Genomic DNA, 25,418 nt, shown 5'->3' with positions numbered 1-25,418 from the left:
ATGTAAAATATGCCTCAAAAATGTAATGGAAAGGAGCACAACTTGTAATGGAAACAATAAATACAAAATACATAAAAATTAGTCTAATATATATAAGACTTTTCTCAGATAAAACTTTACTTAAAGGTATAAAAAGACATTTGAATAAGTGGGACGACAAAATACATGCCTGGAAAACAAATTTAATATTGGAAAGATATCAATTCTCTCCAATTTTATCTTCAGATTCAACAAATTTTCAATTAAAAAAACTCAAAAAAAATCTTACAAGGGATTCAAGTTATTTAATTGACTCTACAGTTTATACGAAAGGGCAAAGACATAGACAATACTCCTGAAAAAGATTACTTAATCTTTTAATACCCAAAGTGGTAAGGGATAATTTGATGGACAGAATAAAGAGCCCAAAACCAAACCATTCAGATTGGGAAACCTCATTTTTAACTGTAGGATACTGTACGTCAGTGGGTGAGGAAATGATAGCTTGTCCAATAAACGGCCCAAAACAAGTTAGTGTTTAAATGAAGTGGGGGCTTCAAGGGAATGGAGGAAGAATTGGGTATTCTTATCTTATCATAAATAAAAACCTATTCCAGATAAATTAAAGATATACATAAAACATTAAACAATAATTAAGGAGAAAGCCTTTAGGGCAGACAAGCTTTTAAAAAAATAATAACATAAAAATATTAACCGGGGGCCTGTCCCTTAGCTCAGTTCTTTAAGTGGCTGCTTCAACAAGTCACGCTCAGATTGCTGTGGTTCAATCCCCACAACTCAAGCCAGCCAAACCTGCCCTGAAGGCATTTGGAGCCACCCCCTCAAAAAAAAAAAAAAAAAAAAAAAAAAAAAAAAACCAAAAAAGAAAAATGTAATAAATTTAACAACAGCAAAAAGGAATCACAAGAATGGGCAAACTGCATTCTGGACACAGCGTATGTGTGTGGGGGGGTATTGCCAATAAGAAGACAGCAAAAGAAAACTGAAAGAAAAACAACAGAAATTATATAATACAACCAATCCAGCCATAAAAAAATGACAGATAGGGTGTCAAGCAGACATGTGGTCTGGGGATGGAACCTAGTGCCACACACACGCTAAATATGTGCTCCACCACTAAGCCCATCTCAGCCCCAACATGTACAACTCTGAGTGATCAGTGATATGTAACAAAGAAGAGCTAATGAACTCTTCTTGGTGAGACAGTAACTGCACAAGGACCAAGACACCAGAGCTCCAAAATAGGAGACACAGAATTGCATTATTTTACTCTGTAATATTAACTGTAAATGCTATTATTTGATTTTGAACTTTTAGACTGAAAACTTAATCTCAGGAGATTTACTAATGGTCACAGAATAGTACAACTATCAGCACTGACAATATCAAAGTTATGGCCCTTAGGAGGCAAAAGAAAAAATAAGACACCAGGTACTAATTTGTTTACTTTATGAAGAAGTTAAAGGATATTATAAATTGAGTTTCAAGATTATTTAAAATTACAAAGTAGCCAACTTAAAATGGAAATATAATTATGAGAAACTGACAGTTAATTTGAAGAAAACATACAACATAACTAAATCCTTATTAAATTCCTATTATTTTGTTTAGTGAAATTCTGTATCATTTCTAACTTTTTTGAACTATTTTTTATTCTCTTCAAAAAATAAAATAAGGGTCAGGGAGATGGCTCAGTAGAATAAATGCTTCCCTGGTAAGCACAAGGGTCTGAGTTCAATCCCTGGTTCCAAAAAATATAAAAAATAAAATAAAAATAAACCTGGAATGAGTTGGTAAACAGAGTTACAAATGAAGATGATTCTTTAGGCTCACAATGGAATTCAGTAATACCTGCTAGGTCAAGAAACAGCACTCTACATATATAACTTAGCAATATGGAGGCAACTCCTAATAGACCCAAAAACCCCAAAGAAATGTTAAAGCATGGAATGTTTAACTTATAATAAATATTGCATTTATTATAAGTTCTTTTGTATTATTGGGTTTTTCAATCCACATGCATGTACTCTTCTAATATAAAAGTTATTCAAAGTTCTTAAAGAAAAAAAAGACTGACATCTCCAATAGCTCATTTAGTCAAAATACCATCTGTCATTAGGTAAGTAAAAGGAGTATTCATTGTAACAGAAAAACTTTCATATATCTGATGAAGATTAATATGCAGCAATCTGCCAACTTTATCCGGCAAAGTAAACTTACTCTTGTCATCATTAATCAGAGTGAAAAAGTCAGTGCAGAGGCCACATCCTATCCTTCATTGTTTCTTTCACCCTTACCTTTCTCTATTTAATTTTCTGGTCTCTAACTTTGCTTTCTTTAGCATGAATATTCAAGAATCTGTGTATGTGTTTGTGTATGTGTGTGTGTGTGTCAGTGTGTCAACTGTTTTATTTGTAGAATAATTTTATGCTAATTTTCTCTTAATTTGAAAGAGCAAATTAATATTCATTTCCACATCATATAGTTCAAATCTCTGTAAGCATTACAGCTGTGGAGAAGAAACGATCTCTAACACTGATTTAAGGGAACAACACAAATAAAGGCAATCCAGTTCAACAGTAATCACTTTTCCATTTATTCACATTTTTGGAGACTTCATTTTTATTTTTATTTTTTCCTGCAGTACTAGAGATTGAACTCAGGATCCTGCACTTGCCAGGCAAGTGCTTATTCTACTGATCTATCTCCCCAGGCCCTGGAGACTTCTTTGGAATATTACTTAAATGTTAGGAAGTAGGAGCTAAGTTCCCACACATTTATGGTGCTATAAAGAATGTCTGAGGGGCCGGGGAGATAGCTGAGTGTAATAAGTGCTTCCCTGGCAAGTGCAAGGGCCTGAGTTCAATCCCCAGTTCCGCAAAAAAAAAAAAAAAAAAAAAAAAAAGTCTGATTCTGAGTTCCCCAATGAAATGAAAAAACTATAAAGATCAGTGTTCATGTTATATAATATTTGGGATTTTCTGAGTTCCCCACTTCCATGTGGCCCACTATCCAGGTGTATACTTACACTATATGTGCAAGGTCAAGTGGTTTCTCTGGTTGCTCAGGAAAAACAGGATGCGCAGGTTCTCTGGAGGGTACACATCCCAAAGATTTACTAATTGCATGGCTCAGCTTCTTCGCAGGAGATTTCTGTGTCAAAGTAGAAAATAAGGACATATGAAACTAACTCTTCACAAGAATGACAAAGAACTCCAAAAGAACTTGGTGACAAGAGCACAGAAAAATATTTTTTCATAATCAAAGCAAGATTCATTATAGTAAACAGAAGTAGGGTTGGCAGAAAGGAACTCATGGAGATCATTTGTGATCCTTTCCTCTGTACTATGTCACACTATCACATTAATGTTAACTGTCTTTCTGGAGCTGTACATATCTTTGTATGAATTCCTTCTTTTGATGCTTCTAGATCCTTTTTATAAGATGTTGAAGTCCAATAAGAACCAGAACTTCTTGATGGCTACAATATTAAGCAGGCAAGAGTACAGAGCTTATGGATGTTAGTAATTAGTTGTTAGAATATTCCTAAATAAATGTAAGGGTGAACATCTGGTTTTTAGGGCCTGGGTATCCTGGCAGATACAAATGTAAACACTCACGCAGGAAGTCAGGATCAGATTCATGACTCTAAATTTGGACCAGACCCATGACTCTAAATTATTATATATCAGAGGCACAAAAAGAATTTATGAGCTGGACATGATGTCACATGTCACACACCTATAATCCCAGCACTCAGAAGGCTGTGGAAGGAGAATTGAGTTTGAAACTAATCTGGGCAACAGACCAAGATTAAGTTGGCATACTGACACATTTGCTCTGAAAACCAGAAACACCAAATCCCAAAATTATCGAGCTTAAGATTTAATAGTAAAAATGCACAAAAGTAAAATAAAATTACACAAGAAAGTTATGTAGAACATTATTTCCAAAGACCCCATCTACCTTTTCAAGGGGCAATAGTGGGATAAAACTAGCCCTCCAGCCCTCTTAAAACTCCATTTAAAAAAGGCTTTCTATAAGTGATGGTGTCCATTCAGTGCTCTTTAATAACAATGTAGTCTGAAATTCTGACAAGACATTGATTGCAAAACGGAGTTGAAATATTTCATTCTGCAGTTTATTACTAAATGTGCCACTTGAAGCACTATGTGTTTCATCAATACCATATCTCCACTTCAGTTTTATATGCTGATTACTATAAAAGTTAACATATTATAATAAAGTAAAATGTTTGCCTTTCAGAACAGACAAGCAAAGTTAATTGATTTGTGTTTATAATAAAGACTAAATAATACCAATTTCTTTAGAGCCAACTCAGGACAGGAAGCATTTAAAGAAATTGGTTGTCCTGGTCATTCACAATGCTGTCATTCACAAACAACATTCTACTCCATGTCTCTTGGTGGCCATGGAAAGAATTTTCTAGGCCTCAAATTATTGATCCCTCTGGCTATATATATATTATTCAAGTTCATTAAGTACTGCTAACCTATTTTATAAAATGACTACACTAATTTCCACTCCATCAGCTATGTGAGACTTTCTGAAACTTCACATTCTGGTCAACCTTGGCTATTGCCAGACATTTTACTTTTACTTTTTTTTTTTTTTTTTCCTTGCAAGACATTTTAAAAATTTGGCATGCTATTGTGGTTTTATGATTCCCTATTAACTAAAAATACTTAGTTTTCCTATTCTCATGGGCCATTGTGTTTCTCCTGTGAAGCGCCTATTTCCATCTTTGCCAGTGTTACACAGGCTATTTTTCTCTAAAAAGTCATGTTGGGCTGGGCTCGGCGGCATGAATGCTTGCTTGGCAAGCACAAGAACCCGAGTTCAACTCTGAAGTCAAAACAGAAACAATAAAGTCATGTTGTACATACAGCTTCTCCTTTAGGCTTCTCAGACTGTTACACTTATGAATAACAGCACTACTATTTTTATATATCAACATTACCAATTTAGTAATCTTTTCCTTTATTTTTTATATCTTGAGAAATATTTCCCTCTCTTAGGTCATAAAGTCATTTTTCCACATTGTCTTCTAATGCTTTATAATTCTTACCTTTTGCATTTAAATGTGAATCTACTTAGGACTGATTTTTGATAGGTATGAGGGAAGAATCTAATGCTATTTTATACGTACAATCAGTTACCTCATTTAATAAATCATTCCTTTCTATTTGATGGATATATTTCTATCCTGTACCAATACTACAGTGATGTAATTACGTGTTGTAGCTTATCTTTTCAGATAGTGCAAGTGCCCAAACTTATATTGTTCTTTCAGAGTTTCATTATTGTTGATCCTTTGTACTTTCACCTAGATTTTAGAATCAGTTTATGTTATACACACCACCACCACCATCACCACCACCACCACCACCACCAGCAACAGCAACAACTTTCCTGGGATTTCAATAGGGACTGATAGAATAAATAGATAATTTTGCAGAGAACTGGTATCTTTAAATATGAATATCCCTTTCTATGAATGTATTTATTTCCCCATGTGTCTGAGCATTCTTCATTGTTTTTCAATTAATTTTAGATTTTAAATTTAAAAGAATTTCAATTTTTTTTTAAATTACTGTTGGTTTTTTTTGTTTTTTGTGTTTTTTTTTTTGGTACTGGGGATTGAACTCAAGACCTTGTGTTTGCCAGGCAGGTGCTTAAGCTTCTGAGCTTTCCCCAGCCCAATAATTTCAATTCTTTAGAGAATCTATTCATTTCTAATATTTATTCCTATTTTATAGTCCTGCACCCAGCAATCCTTCTAACTGACTGACTGATTACAATACTAGGGACTTAACTCAGGGCCTTCACACTGAGCTATATCCCAGTCCTTTTTAAATTTTTGAGGGGCTGAGGAGATAGCTCAGTAGAATAAGTGCTTGCCTGGCAAGTACAAAGGCCTGAGTTTGATAAATCCCCATTCCACCAAAAAATAAATAATAAATTTTTGAGACAAAGTCTCACTAAGTTGCTAAAATGTCTAGGCAGAGTTCTATCATCACCAGGCCTGTCTTATTTTTTAATTATGGCAAAATAAACAATCCCAATATTTATCATTTCACTTGTTTTAAAATGTACAATTTAGCAATGTTAAGCATATTCACATTGTTGTACAATCAATCTCCAGATGTTCCCAATCTACAGAACTGAAATTATATATTGTACCCATGAAACAGCAGTCCTTTGTCCCTTCCTCTGGGCCCTGATAACCAGTGATGATGGATACCTGGTTTATTTCCACCTTTAGGCTATCATGAATACATAATGCTACTATGAATGAGGGTACAAAGACTTTGCTTTCAATTCTTTGGAACATTTATGTTGAACTGCTGGATGATACAATAGTTCTATTTTTAAGCTTTTGAGGCACCTCCTTTCTCTTTTCCAAAACACCTGTACCACATAAAAATCTACCAACAGTTCAAAAGGGTTCCAATGTCTTTACAATCTCAATAAAGTTTATTTTCTTTTAAATACAGTAGTAGCCACCATAATAGTATGAAGAAACGCTAATTATGGTTTTGATTTCAATTTTCCTGAGGATTGTTCATGCTGAGCATGTTTTCATATCCCTGTTAGTCCTCACCTTTAGAGAAATGTCTTTTCCAGGCCCTTGCTCATTTCTCAGTGGGGTTTTATGTGGGGGTTTGTTGTTGAATTGTACTTTTTTATATAATCTGAATACTAATTGCTTTTAAGATATCTAATTCAGATGTATCTTTACCCATTTTATGGGGATGCTTCACTGTGCTATGCATTTAATGCACAGTGTTAAGGATTTTTTTTGCTTTGTCTTTTTGAGACAAAGTTTCCCTATGCAGTTTAGGCTGGCCTCGAACTCACTTTGTAGCCCAGGCTGGCCTCAAACTTGCAGCAATCCTCCTGCCTCAGCCTCTTGCAAGTGCTAAGATTTCAAGCATGTGCCACCACACCTGGACAGTTTTAAGTTTTGATGTAGTTTAACTTTTTAGTTTTATTGTCACTGATCTCTTTTAATTCAGATTTACCCTGAATTTTTTAAATTTTCTACATTGACAGTTAACATCAAGTAATAATATAATTTTGATTCTTTTCAATTCAAAAACCTTTCTTTTCCTACTTTACTATGCTTCTAAAGAGTTGCAACAGAAAATGAACATTTATTCAATTACTCACAAGCCTTTCTCTTTTGTTTTTAACCTTAGGACACACAGTTTTGACATCTTACCAAGAAATAAATGGGTTCTACTGGTTACTAGAAATAGTTCTTACTGTCTCATATTAGGTTTAAAAGTTTCTTCTAGACTGCTAAGAGTGGGAGAGAGAGAGAGAGAGAGAGAGAGAGAGAGAGAGAGAGAGAGAGAGAGAGAGAGAATGTGTTTTTAAATCATCAATGGATGTTGAATTTTATAACTTATTTCACATAAATCTGTTGATATTATCTGTATTCCTCTAATCTATAGATATATTGTAAGTTATGATATATCCTTAGCTGCGTGAGTAAAACAAGTATGGTCATGATATATTTCTTTTGTGAACATTGTTGGTTCAGTTTCCTACTGTTTTGTTTAGATTTCATTTATGAGTGAAAATGGCTTATAATGTTCCTTTTCTTGTTGACTTTGTAAGGTTTTGGTACCAAGGTTAATACAGCCTCAAAAATGAAACAAACTAGAAAGCATATGTGGTAGTATAACCCTGTGGTATCAGCACTCAGGAAGCTGAAACAAAAAGATCCTGACTTTGAGGCCAATCTAGACTACACAGGGAGGCCAAGACCAAATTGGACTACCTGGCAAAGCACTTCACACACACACACACACACACACACACACACACACACACACACTTCTCACATGCACACACACAAAGGAAATTACAAATTTAAAATAAAACATATATAACATAAAATTTACTATTCTAACTTATATGGTGTATACTTTTATCTTGAGACCCTTTCTTAAAAATTATATATTTCCACTAAATTTCTTTTGCTTACTATTTTTTTTAAATGTATTTAGTACAGGGTCTACAGGGTCTCATTACACAGATTGGACTCATAGTGATCCACCCGTCTTCAGTCTCCCAAGAGCTGGGATTACAGGCTTACGCCACCATGCCCAGTTTCTTGCTTAGTATTTTGTCTGATACATCTTTTTTATTCTTTCAGCTTTTCTATGTCGGGTTTTTTTCCCCTCCCTTTGGTACCAGGAATTGAACTTGTACTTGCCAAACAGGTGCCTGTGCTGCTAAACTACATCCTGGGCCCCTATGTCCTTATTTTTTAAAACTATTTCTTGTAAATAGGATAGAACCAGATTTTTATTTTATTTATTTATTTTGTGGGTCATTTGTTTATTGTGTCTTCTCTGCAAGAGACCCCCAAGGGCAGGGACACAGGTCTGAGGCCCCTCATCCCCAGGCACTCAATGAACACCTCCCTGAAGCCTGGTGAGAAAGGGTGTAGAGAACCCTCTCCCTACAACTTCCCCACCCTATCCTTCAGTGCCAGATGCGCAGATTTTTAAAATATCTAGATATAACTGTTGCCTTGTATCTGAAAAATTCAGTTAATTTACTTATTAATCATGTAGTATTACTTTATTTATTTCCATGGCTTGTTAGGTAACTTGTCTTTTTTTTTTTTTTTTTTTTTTTTGGTCTTTTAGGTGTCATCATTTTACTTTTCTTCTGCTTTTGGAAATTTTGGTTTTTTTGTTTTTCTTATGTATTTGGTACAGGATCTCACTACACAGCCAGAAGTTGTAGTGATCCTTCTGTTTTGAGCCTCCCCAGTTCTGGAATTACAGGCACGCACCACCATCCTGGGTCTCAGTGGCTGGTGTGGCTCAGTATGCCGGGGGCGGGGCTGGTGCAGCATGTAGTGCTGGGGATCGAACCCAGTCCCTGCACTTGCCTAAGCAGGTGCTTAGTTTAGGAAATTTTACTTTTTGAGTTAATTCATCCAGGGGCTGCTTTAAAGAAAATAAATGAAAGTAACATTTACTGAGAACCTACTTGGTGTCATGGGCTCATTTAATGCTCACAACAGTCTTATGAATTAGATATTAACACACTCAATTTTAAAGGTGAAGAAATTAAGAGCTCAGTGCAAAAGCTAAAGCTCATATAAGAAGGCCTGCCTTACTTTTCTCAGGGTAGAACTGACATAGCCTCTCAACAGGTAAAATGACTTTAAAATATGCAGAAGTTGAAAGAAAGCCCAGAGCAGTGAGATACTGTTAGGAGGAGCTAGGGAGAAAGAGAAACTCATGGACCAGCAGGGAAACACCCAAGTACCACACTGTAGGGTGGTGAGGGATGTGCACAAGGTGAGTCACAGTGGAGGAGCAGGTGCTAACATCGAGACCCATGAGACTTGTGCCACAACTGTTGCACCACGTTCATGTGCCAAGCTGGGATTTCTCATCATATAACCACAAACTAGCACTAAGAGGCTCTAAAAAATATTTTTCTTGACTTGGATCACTGTATTTTCTATCAGCCTCAAGCTAATTCCTTGCACAGCACACTCTTCAGCTATGGTACATGCTGAAGGCCCTAACACCAGGATAACAGTCTAATGCAAAAGTGCAAAACTAGTGCCTTTAAGGCCATTCTTGTCATTTTTATTTCCAATTACTCTCTTTGAATACACCATCCTGAGCTCTAAGTCATACCACATGAAGAGATTCAATCACAACAATATCCCCCAGCAGAGGGTCCCCTGTACAAAGCCTACTAAATCCTCAGGTAGGTCAGGAATCTTCTCTTTTAGCATGAGCATTCATCCACCATCTTCATCAGCATATCCATCTTCATCCATTTAACTCTTTAAATCTAATCATGTTTCAACTAGTTTTATAGAACAGCTGTTTCGAACTTTAGCTGCACCTTATTTTAAACCCAGAAAAATTAGACATTATTAGTCAATGACTATGAGTATTAACTTGATGCCTATTTTAATTTACCCATATTTATTGATTCTACTGCATACAAGTTTTTCTTGCATTCCAAGTCTTTCATTCTCCTTCATTTTTTTTTCTCAAGGTATAACTTTTGTTCCTTCCTTCAGCAATATTTTTCTTGGTGGCAAACCTGAGACTTTTCCTCAAAATATCTTTTTTTGTTCCTGAAAAAAATGAATCAGTTACATAATTCTCAGTTGATCTTTTCAATCTCTCTTCAAATCATTCACCTAGCTTTCATATCTCTCATCTTTTTCTATCTGTGTTCAGTATTCTATACACAGGCCAATTTTTTCAGATGTTTTCCATTCTCTAATTTTCACATTAGCTATCTCTCATTTGCTACTTAATTCCTTTATTAAGTTTAAGTTTAATGTTTATTTTTATTTCTAGAAATTCAATTTGGTCTTTTTTTATCAGCTTATTTTTTTGAATATCATTATTGCTAACTTGTTTAACTTTGGTAATGCAACATTTTCTAAAGTTCCTCGGAGACTAAATCTGCTTTCTGTATGTGTTCTTGCCAGTTTTCCCTCATACATTGCTCTGTGATTAGGTCTGACCTTTTTAATAATGAGCTGATCCTTAGTAAGGACTGTTTTCTGCATGGGAGCCCCATCTAATCTGAGTGTAGAAGTGGGAATGCTACTGGGATTTTTGTTTCTTTTGTTGTTGCTGTTGTTTTACTTCCATAGGTAGCAAGGAGCAGTGATATCAAACAGACCTTTTAAGGAATTGCAAAAATGTATTATTTCTCCACTGTCCAATACAGTAGCCCCTAAACACTTGGTTATTGAGCACTGGCAATGTTTGTACTATGACAAGAAAGCTCAATTTTTAATTTTACTTACTTTGAATTAAAGAGCCACATGGCTGATAGCTAACATCTGAAAAGTGCAACTGAGGTTTCAAATCCTTTTAAGAGGTTGTATTCTGGGGGGTGGGGGGGAGAATTTCTACACAACTTAGTGGTAGAAACTGGATTGGACACTTCTGCTTACAAACATTTATGTTTTCAGTTTTTCAAGGTTTCTGCCTTTGTTTTCTTTTTCCAGACAGGCATTTACATACAATTTACCTTTTACTTACAAACTGAATTTGTTTTGTGAGGGCTAGTTATAACTCAAGTTGGTTGTAACGTGAGACTATTTTTCCCATAAGAAATAATGCAAATACCCATAATGTTTTCCAAATCTCCCAAAGCACACCTTGATTAACCATTTCATAATAAAAATAGGTTGCATAATGTGTAATTTACCAGAAACACTAACAATTTTCCTAGTATAGTCACCAAAAAGTAAGAAAATGTGCCTAGTTATCAGAAACAACTTCATATAGTACTCACCACTCAAGTTGACATCTTTGGCTTACAAAAAGGGATGATGAAATAGAAGGTAGTTACTGTTTAGAAGGAAAGTCCCCTTTCATAAGAATATCAGGAATCTGGCTCTCTGCTGTCCTTTCTTTTTGGGAGAGACTGCTGCCCACTAGGGCTTGCTTCGGGCTCACTAGATCTTAACTTTTTTGGAACAAAAAATTAGTCTAAGGTGGCCTGTTTCTGTCTTTTAACAGTTTTGCAGTATGATATGACAGTGCCATTAAAGAAGTGATTGTAATGATTGGCTTTTTCTATCTGAATGGATCTTCTCTACAAATATTTTCAGCTCTGTCCATTTTTTCAGGATTTCCTTTACTTCAGAAGAGATTTGCGGCAATGATTGCTGCTACTCTACCTAGTCTTCAGAAAGACTATTCTCTGTTGCTCAGCCAACCATTCTCTGTTGCTCAGCCAAAAGCTGCTGAAGTTTCTCTGGAGACAGTTGCTCTGAGTGTTCCTCCACCTGTTTCTCAACAACCCAGTCTCTCAGCAAGCCTATAGACTCTACTACATTGAAGTCATCAACCACAGGGTCAACTGAAGGCTCAGAATCTTCTACGCAGCCTTCAAAGTCTCTCCCCTGTATAATTTTAGGCCACACTTTCTTCTAGGCAGATCTCAAGTGTCCCTAGAGAGACATGCCCCAAGATTTCCCAATTACCTCACAAAGAAAAGGATGTTGTAATGTTCCTTCCAGAACTCTTTAGGCTCAAATTTGTATCTGAGACCATCTGGAAACACTTCAGGAACAACTCCTTGGTGTATAGCTTTTTAAAGTTAGCTATAAACCGCTGGTCCATAGGCTGCAGTGGAGTTGTATTAGGTAGGAGGAACTCAATGGAGACTCATGGGAATTCTTCAGCCAATTCTTCTTCCAAGTCTCACAGGTGAGCAGGAGCACTTCCCAAGTCTCACAGGTGAGCAGGAGCACTGTCCATTAATGAGAACCTGGAGTAGTAAACCTTTGTCCTCCAGATATTTCTTAAAAGTAGGACAGAAAGCCTCGCTGATCCACTCAAGAAAAGCTACTCTTGTTACCCAGGGTTTTGTGTTGGATCTCTACATGACCCTTAGCCTATCCATGACTTTATGCTTTTGGATCACTTTAGGGGTCTCAGCGTGATAAACCAAGAGAGACTTCATCTGGAGCTCACCAACTCATATTGGCACATAGCAACAAGGTTAGCCTATCCTTCATTGCCTTGTGGCTTGGCATTTTCTTCTCTTCCTGGATAATGTAAGTTTTCTTCCAGAAAAGGCCAGTTTCATCAAAATTGAAGACTTAATGAGAGCAAAAGCCAGTTTTGTGTCATCATTTTGAAGTGATATATGTAATTTTCAGCAGCCTTTTTATCAGCACTGGCTGCTTCACCATGCCTACACTATGAATTCCAGTTCTTTAAAATTGTGAAACCATTTCTTACTAGCATAAAATATTTCACCATTATCACTCATTGATGGATTATCCTTTGTGAGATCTGCATTTATAGCCCTACCTTTTCACAAATTTATAATCTGCTGTCTTTCACTTATACACACTAATAGCCTTTCTATCTTGTCTAATGCTGTTGATCATGCTAATGTAACACATTTTAGGAACACTAGCTTCCTTATATAAATCTTTTCTCTGTAAGACTGTTAAGATGGTAGATTTCAACATGCTGTACACATTAGCAAAACTGGTCACACAAACACCATTCTCATATTTCTCCACAATTTCCTTCTTTTTGATTGTGGCTGCTGCAGTAATTATAGTGATTATATAAGGCACTGACCAAAATCACATCCACAAACATGTACCTGCCTCAGACTGATATGCACACTTACATTTGCTTTTCTGGAATCAGGAGTCTTTGTTTACAACAACACAAGCGGCCAGCATTCAGGTCATAACTCAAGACTTTGGTCTTAAATTAAACCTAAAATTTTGGTTGTAACCTAAGTTGTTCGTATGTGAAGTCAGTCATAACTCCAGGGTCTACTGTATTTCTTTGTACCTTTTCTAGGAGAGTGGATTTTTCTATCCTCTCTTAAGGAAGCATCTCAGTTGTACTCTTGTTGAGTATACCCAGTACAGATTTTTTAAATCATGGGTTACTAACCTCTGGTACCTAACTTTAGTACCTGACTCATCTCTGGGACTCCGCAATCTTAGGTTTAATTCCAGTATCAAGGCATTTCAATGTGCACTCAAACTCAATCTTATTGTATTTAATTCAGTATGAATGTCTCTGTTAGTAGAAAAAGTAAGTCTACCAAGTTGCCGGTTAGCAGTTACACTGGTGTAAGTCTCTTAACTGCAAGTTGAATTATGCTGGCACTTCTAGGATAAGTGCTAAACTGATCATCCTCAAACTAATTTAGTAATTTTTTGAGAAAGTGTCTGACTATGTAGTCCAAGCAGGCTTTGAACTACTACATAGGCCAGACTATCCTCAAACTAACAGCAACCCTCCTGTGTCAGCCTCCTAAATGCTGGGCAGTACTGCCAAACCTGGTACCACCAGGCTTGGCAACTTACTAACTTCTTAGAGTAAAAATACTCCACCTGTATTCTAAAATGAGGAGCAGCTGAAATTTTCTTTTTTGGTGCTGTTCTTGCGCATTTGATGACAGAGGTAATACTGGTCTAGTAAGGTTGATTACATAGGTGCCAACCTTGTGCTCTGGATCAGTATGCCTTCCTTGAAGATTTGAAAGAACTCTCTTGCCTTGAATTGATCTTTCTTAGGGGAATAGATCCATGATGATCATTCTAATATTTTTTTTATGTACTTGTGGGCTAGTCAGAGTTTTTACTACTTCTTGTATCAAATTTGGCAATATCCATTTTCCTGGAAAATTACCCATTTCATGTAAGTCTTCCAATTTATAAAGTCTGTAATACTTTCTAACAATAACAAAAAAGCAAAACTGTTCTATATCCAAATTCCTGTTTTCCCTTTAGTCTTTTGTATTTTTTCACACAAGGTCTCACTATGTAGTACAGATTGGCCTTGACTGTGCTTATGTACTCCAGGATGGCCTTGAACTCACGGTGATCCTCCTGCATCAGCTTCCTAAGTGCTAGGATTACAGGCAAGTGCCACCATGCCCAGCTTTTCATTTCTCAACTGACTTTTTTTCCTCCTGTGTTTAGAACAGGGTCTACAGAGTCTCACTATATAGACTGGACTCACAGTGATTCTCCTGTTTTCAGCTTCCCGAAGCCCTGGGATTACAGGCACATGTCATCACGCCCAGTCTCAATCAATGTCTCAGCATGCCCCAGGGGTAGGGCCCACACTGCACGTCTCAAGTGGTTTTTATGTTTTTAAAAAACCCACACGTTAGGGGCTGGGGAGATAGCTCTGTAGAATAAGTGATTGCCTACAAGGGTCTGAGTTCAATATCAGGTTCCACAAAAAAAAAAAAAAAAAAAAACGAAAGAAACTACACATCAACATTTTACTACAATTCAACCATTATTTTGTTACATTGATGTAGTTTATTTCTTCCAATTTCAATCATTTTGGGGAGTTCATTTTTATTATCCCTTCTACTTTAGCCTTATCAGTTCTTTCTTTACTTTTAGAAAGTTAAAATCTCAGTTCATTTAGTTTTACTCTTACTTTTACAAATTATGTATACAAAAAAAAAGAAAGAAATTATGTATACAGCTGTTATTTGAGATGTTTGGACATGAGTTTTTCCGTCTAGTTTGTTCATCTTTATTGTGAATGTTCCCTACTTCATGAATTTAGAAGTTTATTAAATATTACCCAGTATATGTTCAGGCTATTGTTAATTCATAATTTTACTATAATGTGGCCATAGAGGCTTCCTTATAAGTGAAGGCAAGATGGAGATAAAGGAGCAAGGCCATGTATAGGAAACATACCTTCCAGACAGAAAAATCAGGTCAGAGGTCCTAAATGCAAGCATAGCTGATATGTTGAAGAAAGAGCAGGAAGTGCAGAATCCTTGGTGTGGGAAGAAGGGAAGAAAGCAAGAATGGAGGAGAGTTAAGGAGGCATGACTATGGGGGCAATGTAGGGAGGTCACTTATGCCACTTTAAATAGTACAGGTTTATAATATATAATGTTTATATTCCTTGTGTGGAACTCATACATGTACGTAACTCGTCTTACTTCCCTTTCTGCATTTCTTGATCCCCCTTCCACTTGAGAAAGATCTAATTATCTTTTATTTTGTAATATTTAAGTTTGTGTGCTGACTTATTTCACAACATTATTCTCTCAAGTGCATTAATTTTCCTACAAATGACTCAAGTTTATCTTTATGACAGAGTATGTCCCTGTATGTAAATAAAACACTTTCTTTATTCATTTATCAATTGATAAACATATAGGCTGCTTCCAAGATGTAGCTATTATCAATTGAGCTGTTATAAACATAAATATACATTTCTCACTGTATTATGATGTTTCTACAAATCTTTTGGAAAGAGGCCTAGGAGAATACCTGGGTCAAATGGAATTGCTAGTATTAGTTTTTTTAAGAACCTTCACACTGATTTTCATATTGGCTGTATATTTACATTTCTATCAACAATGTAGAAGACTTCCTTCTTCCAAGAAGCCTCATCAAAATTTGTTATTATTTTATTTCTTAATAAAGGCTATTCTTTCTGGGATAAAATGAAATCTCACTGCTCTTTCAATTTGCATTTTTCTAATGACCCATAATGTTGAGCATTGCTTCATGTATTTATTGGCCATTTTTACTTCTATAAAGTGTCCATTTCAAGTGCCTATTTTCTGAGTGTCTTTTATTTTGGGGGGATCTATTTTTTTTCTTTCTGTATATTCTAGATATTAGTCCTTAGATGAATAGCTGAAAAAACTCCTTGTTCATTCTATAGGTTGTTTCCTCACTGTTTTTTGTTTTGTTTTTTTTTCAGTACAGAAAACAATGTGATGCATTTTTTTTTTCTTTTCACTTTGGTACTATTCCCTGTGCAAGGAGGGTTCTGTTCAGAAAGTCCTTGCCCATACCCCTGATTGCATGGGTTTTACCTACTTTATCTTACAAAAGGTAAAAGTATTTCTGTTTTAACATTTAGTTCTTTGACCCACTTGAACTTTAGTGAGAGATATAGGTCTAACTTCAATCTTCTGCATGTAGATAGCCAGTTTTCAGAGGACTATTTGTGAAAATGGCTGGCATTTCTAACAAAATCCTTCGTCAAAGATCAAGTAGTGGAATATACTTGGGGTTGTTTCTGCTTTTTCTATTCCATTCCACTGATGTATATGTCTGTTTTTGTGCCAATATTATGCTGTTTTTATTTCTGCAGCTTTGAAATATTACCTTTAAGTCTGATATTGTGATGCTGTCCAACTGTACTTTTGTTACAAAAGATTGGTTTTCCTTTTCTGGGCCTCTTCAGCTTCCATATAAATCTTTGTATTATTTTCTCCAGTTTTGGGAAGGATGCTCATAGCATTTTGATTAGGATTGCATTAAATTTGTTTGTCAAATTTGAGTGTATGGCCATTTGCCTAAATTGCTTCTGCCTTTCCAGAAACAGGAAATCTTCCAATTTTCTGACGTCCTCTTTGATATCTTTTTTCATAGTTTTTGTTGTAGATCTTTTACTTCCTTAAGCTAATGCCTACATATTTAATTTTTCTTGGTGATAGTGTTAACAGTATTTTTTCCTAATTTCTTTCTCAATGGGCTCATTATTAGTGTACAGGAACTCTACTGATTTTTGTGTTTTGTATCCTGCTACAATAGTAAATTTAACTGATTAATTTTAAAAGTGCTCCAGTGAATTTTTTTGGTGTTTTACATAGAGGGTTATATAATTTGAAAATGATCATTCAACTTAATTTCTTATACATACTCTTTCATTTCTATTTCTTGCCTACTCTTGTTAATGTTTTAAATACTATCCTGAGTAGGACTGGTGATAGTGGCCATCCTTCTCTTGTTCCTGATTTTAGAGGAAAAGGTGTTTTGTTTTTTTTTACCACTTAGGATGTTGGCAGAAGGTTCATCATAAATGGCTTTCTTCAGATAGAGATAAAATCCATCTATACCTATTTCTTTAAGTGATACTTATTATGAAAAGATTCTGTGCTTTGTCAATGCCTTCTTTCTGCTGAGATGGTCACATGATTATTTTGTCCTTGATTCTGTTTATGTGACATACTGTATTTGTTTATTTGCATATGTTGAACCACCTATCCATTCCTGAGATGAAGCCTACTTGGTCACAATATATGATCTCTTTGATAATTTGTTGCACCCTATTTGCCAGTAAAGTGTTGATGATTTTTGTATCTATATTCATTAAAGAGACCATTCTATATTTTCTCCTTTGGTTGGATCCTTGTCTGGTTTTAAGAATCAGGGCAGTGCTAGTTTCCTGGAATGATGTTAGAAGCACACCTTCCTTCAAATTTCATAACACAGCACCAGCATACCAAGCATGTGGACCTGAGTTTGATTCCTGGTACTGCCCCCCAAAGTAAAATAAATTTCATTATAGAGCTTGAGGGGTATTTTGGTCCTATCTTCAATGAAACGTAGAAATCAGCAATGAATCTATCCAGACTTGGGCCTTTTTCACTTGGTAAGTTTTTTATTAATGCTTCAATTTCATTGCCTATTACTGGCAGTTTCAAAAATATGTCCATTTCTTCTAAATTCTCCAATATACTGGCATATGGGTTTATGAAGTCTTTTTTCTTTTTCTTTTTTTTTTTTTTTTGCGGTATTGGGGATTGAACTCAGGACCCTGCGCTTGCCAGGCAAGTGCTAGCTATCTCCACAGCACTGTGAAGTCATTGTTAATAATCTTTTTTTGTTGTCTCTCATGTGATTTCACCTTTTTCATTTCTAGTTATATTGATTTGAGTCATTCCTTTTTTGTTGTTGTTAAATGGTCTAAAGGTTTGTATATATTGTTTATTCTTTCTTTCGAATAAACAATTCAAGTCATTATTTCTTTGTATCAGTTTTTGGTCTCCATTTAACCTCTAATCTTTATAATTTTCTTCCTTGTACTACTTTTGGGTTTGGATTGCTCTTGCTTTTTCTTTTTAAGTACACTATTTGTTTATTTACTTGGGTTAAATCTGTTTTTATGACATGAGCATTCACAGCTATAAATTTCCATCTTAAGATTGCTTCCATTTTTATCTCAGAGATTGTGGTACATTACATTGCCAGTCTTGTCTGGCTCTATGAGTTAATTTCTTATTCGATTTCCTCTGAAATCCACTGTTTTAAGAGTATACTGTTTAAGTTCATGAATTTACATAATTTCTGAGTTTTTAAAAACTGCTTCCTGTATTTTTAAAAACTATGCTATGATCTGACAAGCATGGCATAACTTCAATTCCTTTACATTTACTTAAGTTTATTTTATTGGGTACTATTTGGAGAAAGTCTCATGTGCTACTGAGAAGAATGTGTATTCTGTTGTTGGGTAGTACATGCTGTAGATACCTATTAAATTCCTTTGAAGATTGCATTGAACTGTTATTTATTTTTTTAAAATCTGGTTGGCCTATTTGTGACAAGTAGGGTATTGAGGTCCCTCAGTTTAATTGTGTTTATGTTTATCTGGTGTTTTTTGTCTAGCACTTGTTTTATGAAGTTTAATATATCATATATATATATGTTAATAACTGTTATCTCTTCCTGTTGGCTCCCTTAACCAATATGTAATGAACTTCTCTGCCTCTTTTCATCAGTTTTGGCTTGAAGTCCATTTTGTTGGAATACAGGATAACTGCATTTTGTTTTTGTTTTTTCCAGGTTCCTGTTCTATGAAATATTGCTTTTCATTCTTTGATTTTTATTCTATGAGTGTCTGTGGGAGTTAAATGTAGTTTTTGCACATAGCAAACCACAGGATTTTGTTTCTTGATTCATTCAGTCACCATGTATCTTTTGTTTCAGAAATTGAGATCACTCACAATGAGAAAACTATTAGTGAAAGGAACTAAAGTGCAACCTCAACATGAAAGCTACATAATCTTGTCTTTACTCTAGGTAGTGTTGAATATTTTTATATGTACACATTTATGAAGTGCTAAATAAATGTTACTGCTTAGAAAAGGAAGGAAAGAAGGAAGGTAGGAAGGAACTGACTTATTCTTGTCATTGCCTTACTTACCTATAACTGATTCCCTGTCTTCCTTTTCTATTTAACTGCTCACCTTACCTGGTATTCACTCTGAGACCTTTGTCATTGTTAGCTTTTTCTAGGATATCCTTTGTAATTTTTCAAAGTGGAGGTTTAGGGATCATGAATTTCTATAGATATTCTTTATCATGAAAATATCTTATTTCTCCATCAATTTTGAAAGTGTTTTGCAAGATATACCAACTTAGGTTGAAAAATGTTTGAAATACTTTACTCTAAGCTTCGCTAACACTTAATGTTTGTGTTGAGAAGTTGACTATAATTCTAATGTGTTTCACTTTATAAATGCATCATTGCTCTCCTCTAACAGCTTTTATAATTCTGTTCTTGCATTGAATTTTTGGAGTTTTTCACCAATATGTTCTGGAAAGATTCTATTCTGGTTATAGCTATTTGTCATTCTAGATGACTCACTTATCTGTATGTTAAATTATTTTTCCTTATTTGAATAGTTTTCTGCTATTATTTCAGCACACAGGGTTTCTAATGCCATTTTTTCTGTCTCCTGAGTTTCTACCAATTTTAATTAGTCTTCTTTGTATCACCTAGCAATGTTTGATCTATTTTTCATGTTTCCCTGTTGCTTCTAAAGTATCTCTCATTAATTGGTCACCAACAGCCTTACTCTGTCCTTTGTCATTTTGATCATTTCTTCAGACTATATTTTCAACAGATTTTTTAATCTCCTGAAATTCTAGTTGGAGTCCTTGTATGGACTCATTTTTCTATGCTGGTTGTTTATGTTTTGCATTATTTTGTTTAGCTTTGCTAGCTTTTTATTGGTGTCATATGTAGTTAAATGTTTTCTTCATTTGGCCCAGTATCTGTTTACTTATATCTTTTATAACTTGCCAAATACTTATTGATCTGTTTTGATATCTCCCCTAATAGTGTTATGAATAATTGGAGTGTATGGCTTTTGGATTCCTCCCTTTCAATACCCCACAGATCAGTTTTAAGGGATCTGGGAGTCTTTGGCATTTCATTGACTTCTCAAGTTGTGGTTTTTTTTTGTTTTTTGTTTCGTTTCTTGGGGGTGTGTGTGTGTGTGTGTGTGTGTGTGTGTGTGTGTGTTGAGGCTTGTAGGTTAAATAATGAAAAGCTTTGTCATTATATGAAAACTTCTTTAGGTAATGTCTACTTTTCAGTGGTGCTCCCTGGGCATGGCTAACTATTACTCTTTGCTTCTGTCCCAAAATTCAACCAACTCCATTTACTTGGGATGCAAGACAGTAGCATACTTGGCCCAGTACCCAGTTCTTCAAGGCAATCCAGATACTGGCATCCTAAGAAAACCAATTAGTAAAAACAGGTATGTGACCTTAGCTACATTAATAAAACCAGCATCAATTATAGCATAAAAATAATATAAACATTTATTAACTATAAACTATTTATAAACTGTAAGAGCCAATAATGTAATACTCTTACCTATAGAAAAGGGGTCTATAATTACAGTATAAACACTAAGACAAACCAAATAGTGACAGACCATTAATTCACAACAAATATCTACTAAATAGAATAACTCTAGCTCTAACAACAAAATAGTATTCAACAGCAATAGTGTAAAATTAACTAGCTATCTACAGATTTATAAAGCTTTATATAGTAAAAGCAGAGGGTTTTGGGAAGTGGCAAATGAAAACAGTACATTTTGAAAAATTAATTAATAGGATATAGAGGAGGAGAGAAAAGTGAGATAAGGGGTTGTGTTGAAGAATAAAAGGAAATCAAGGGGCCAGCAAGATAGTTCAGTGGACTAAAGTGCCTGCTTAGGCAAGCTTAGGCACAAAGACTACAGTTTGATGCCTGGCACCACATGCCACTCCAACCCCACCCCTAGGGCAGTCTGAGCTGGCCAGTCTGGGAGTAGTGGTACACACCTGTAATCCCAGCACTTGGGAGGCTGAAAGCAGGAGGATTACCACAAGTCTGAACTGTGCAATGAGACCCTACAACAACCAAATACATCAAAAAGAAAGAAAGAACAAGAAATCAATAGTGTTGCATGAAAGAACAAAAAATAAAAAGGATAAAATAAGCCAAATACATGCAAGAAAAAAAAGGTAAGAAAGATGGAAAAGAAAAGTTGAAAGAGGAAAAGACACAAGAGAAAAAGAGAGTTTAAAAGACAGAGTAAAAAGGGGTGGAATGCCTGCCCAAATATACCAAACCAATTGAAGGAAAGATGAGAGAAATAATGGAATATAGAAAAATCAAGAACAGCAGATCCAGCCCAAGCCCAGGCCCAGCGAGTGTGTGGGAGAGCTTCCAGCTACCCTGCGCCCGTGGGACCTCTCTAGTCCAAACCCAGGCATGACAAGTGAGACCCTTTGCCATGCCCCTGGGACACCCCCACCACTCCAGAGCCACCATACACACACCTGCCGAGTGAGTGAGAACTTCTGCCCTGTTTTCAGGACCCCCAGATCCATCCTAACTTCAGGTCACACCAGTGTGTGGGAGAGCTTTCCCTTTCCCATACAGCCCCTTGTCCCCTTCAGACCGAGCTCAGGCCCAGCATACATGCCTGGGGTGAAACTCAGCAACTGTAGTCCCTGCACAGAGAGTAGGGGAGAGAACCACCAGCTAGTCCAGGAGCAGAACATCTTACCAGAGGGGCACAACAGGTTCACTCCCAAGGGCTGCAGCAGAAAGGACCTGGGCACAGCAGCCAGACCCAAGCCAGGCACAACTAGATACATTCAGACTTTGTAGATCTGCACCTAAATTTCAGTAGGTGCTGAGGTTGTAACTGCAGCAAAGCTCTACCACAAAGGTCAGAAGACAGTGCTATACAAAATGACAATGAGAAGGAGCAAAATGCAATCTCAGACCACAAGGCCACCCATAACAAGTGCAGAAGATACTAGCACAGAACAAATTGGGAATCACACAGCTGAAATTAATGAATCAATAGCATCTGAAATAAAGAAATAACTGCACAAAGGTATAGAGTAAGCTCAGATCAGGAATAAAAAAAGAAATCTCTGAATTAATAGCATCTGAAGTAAAGAATCAAATGCAGAAACATAAGGAGGAAACCCAATCTGAAAAAAACTCTGCAGTAAAAGAAGTAATAACTGCTTGTAAAGAAGACATTGATAAAAAAAAAAAATAGGAGATCAAAAAAATGATGGACTCCTTGAATGAGCAATACAGGCAAGAAATAGATCGCATGAAGCAGAGTCAAAGAGATACAGAGGAACTTAAAATCTCAATCACAAGCTTGCAAAACCTTTTAAGTGAAAGTGAAGACAGAGTTCCGGATCTTCAAGATGCTGGTGCAGCTAGTGAAAAGGTAAGAAAAGATCTCTTAAAGACAACTAGGATGCAGGAAAAAATAATTCACCTGCAAGATGATGCAAAGATGAACAATGTGAGTCTAATAGGCATCAATGAGAAAGAAGGAGTCAATACAAATGATATTTTAAAAATATGGGCAGAATAGCAGAAAACATCCTAAATATGAGGAAACAATCTGACAACCAAGTAACCGAATCATACAGAATGCCAAATAACTTCAACCCAATTAAAAACACACCCAGGGGGCCTGCCCCTTAGCTCAGTTCTTTAAGTAGCTGCTTCAGCAAAGCAGTCAAGCTCAGGTTGCTGTGGTTTGATTTCCAGAACTCCAGCCACCCAAACCTGCCTTAAAGGTATTCTGAGCCAGCCAAAAACGGGGAAAAAAAAAAATCCTAAAAGCACACCCAGATATATAACAGTCAAGATCCCAGAAATCCAGCACAAGCATAATATACGGAAAGCTGCTAGAGAAAAGAAACAGATCACATTCAAAGGAAAACCCATCAGAATTACGGCCAACTTCTCTTCACAAACCATGAAGGCAAGAAGAACACACAGCAGAGTACTTCAAGTCCTCTATGAAAACAAATTCCAGCCCAGAATACTATACCCTGCAAAACTCTCTTTCAAGTTTGATGGAGAAGTGAAATACTTCCACGACAAAGAACAACTAAAGAATTTCATGATGACAAAGCCAACCCTACACAGACTACTGAAAGATGTTCTAGAGAGGGACCAAATGAACAGAACTCCACGAATGAGAACAGAAGGAACCCACTAAATAGGGCAAACAAACACAGGAGAAAAAGGAAAAAGGAGTAAATAACAGCAGGTAAATAACATGGCAATCGTAAGCCAATACGTCTCAACTATAACCATAATGTAAATGGACTCAATTCACCAATTAAAAGAAATGGACTGGCACAGTGGATTAGGAAACAAAATCCAACAATCCGCTGCATATAAGAAACACACTTAACTAATAAAGAAATTCATAGGCTAAAAGTCAAAGGATGGAAAACAATACTACACACCCCAGTGCCTCAGAAAAAAGCAGGGGTAGCAATCCTGTTCTCAGATAGCCTCAACTTCAAACCAAGAATGATCAAACGAAGTAAAGAAGACCATTATATACTGGTTCAGGGAAAAATTCAAGAGGAAGAGGTAACACTCATAAATATTTACGCACCAAACATGGGAGCACCCAACTATATAAGATAAATCTTAATGGACATGAAAAATCTAATATCCAATACCACAATCCTAACAGGAGACTTTAAGTCAAGCACCTCTTTATCCCAAAGAGACAGGTCAAACAGACAAAAAAATTAGCAAAGAAGTAGCAGAACTCAACAAGAGCTTGGAACAAATGGACTTAGTGGACATATACAGAGTGTTCCATCCAAAAACAGCTGAATACACATTTTTTTCAGCGGAACAAGGGTCATTTTCTAAAATAGACCACATACTACTCCACAGGTCATGCTTAAGTATATACAAGAAAACAGAAATTATCCCATGCATATTATCTGACCACAGTACAATGAAACTGGAAATAAATGACAAAAGAAACTAGGAAAATCCCATAAATACATGGAAATTAAACAACACTCTACTCAGCAACCAATGCGTCACAGATGAAATTAAACAAGAAATTGAACAATACCTACAATTCAATGAAAATTCAAGCACAACATATCGGAACTTATGGGATGCGATGAAAGCAGTTTCCACAGGGAAATTTATAGCTGTGAACTCACATATTATGAAAACAGAACAGGAACAAATAAACACCCTAATGTTGCACCCCCAACATCTAGAAAAGGAAGAGCAAACCATACCGAGAGCCCAAAGACGGGAAGAAATCATACACATTAGAGCAGAAATTAATTCAATTGAGACAAAGAAAACAGTTCAAAAAATTAACGAATCAAAAAGCCGGTTCTTTGAAAGACTAAATAAAACTGATAAGCCACTAGCTAACTTCATCAAAAAGAGGAAAGAAAAAATTCAAATACAAGCAATAAGAAATGAAAAGGATGTAATTAACACAGACCCAGAGGAAATTCAGAAGATTATTAATAGCTACTTTGAGAATCTTTACTCTCATACAATAGAAGACACAGAAGAAATAGACAGATTCCTAAAAAGGTACAAACTACCAAAAGTGAATCAAAAATATACAACAACTCTCAATAACCCAATAACAGCCAATGAAATATGAAATGCAATAAAAAACCTACCGACAAAGAAAAGTTCAGATCCTCATGGATTCACAGCTGAATTCTACAAGAAAGTTTTGGAAGTTATAATCCCTATACTCTTCAAACTTTTCAATGAAATTGAAAAGGAAGCAATCCTCCCAAAATCATTCCTGGATGCAAGTATTATACTGATACCAAAACCAGGGAAAGATGCAACTGAAAAAGAGAACTACAGGCCAATCTCCCTCATGAACGTAGATGCAAAAATCCTCACTAAAATCCTAGCAAATAGAATACAGCTAATCATCAAGAAAATTATACACCATGACAAGGTAGGATCCATCCCAGGGATGCAAGGATGGTTCAATATTCAAAA

The 25,418-nt window shown here is 35.9% G+C and overlaps 1 protein-coding gene across 23 annotated transcripts in view; it reads right to left on the bottom strand.

The window, feature by feature from the left end:
• The window catches only part of Dtnb (dystrobrevin beta), a 439,182-nt gene that overhangs the window by 220,234 nt on the left and 193,530 nt on the right, over positions 1-25,418 (bottom strand). For all 23 annotated transcript variants that reach the window (XM_023711049.1, XM_023711053.1, XM_023711057.1 and 20 more), the window contains exon 9: positions 3,029-3,153. In XM_023711049.1, coding sequence (XP_023566817.1) covers positions 3,029-3,153 — 125 coding nt within the window. The remainder of the gene's footprint in view (positions 1-3,028; positions 3,154-25,418) is intronic.

The sequence above is a fragment of the Octodon degus genome, unplaced genomic scaffold (assembly GCF_000260255.1).
Source record: "Octodon degus isolate 3935 unplaced genomic scaffold, OctDeg1.0 scaffold00019, whole genome shotgun sequence".
Classification (NCBI taxonomy): Eukaryota; Metazoa; Chordata; class Mammalia; order Rodentia; family Octodontidae; genus Octodon; species Octodon degus.
The sequence above is the reverse complement of the archived record's forward strand: the minus strand, read 5'-3'. Positions and strand labels throughout refer to the sequence as shown.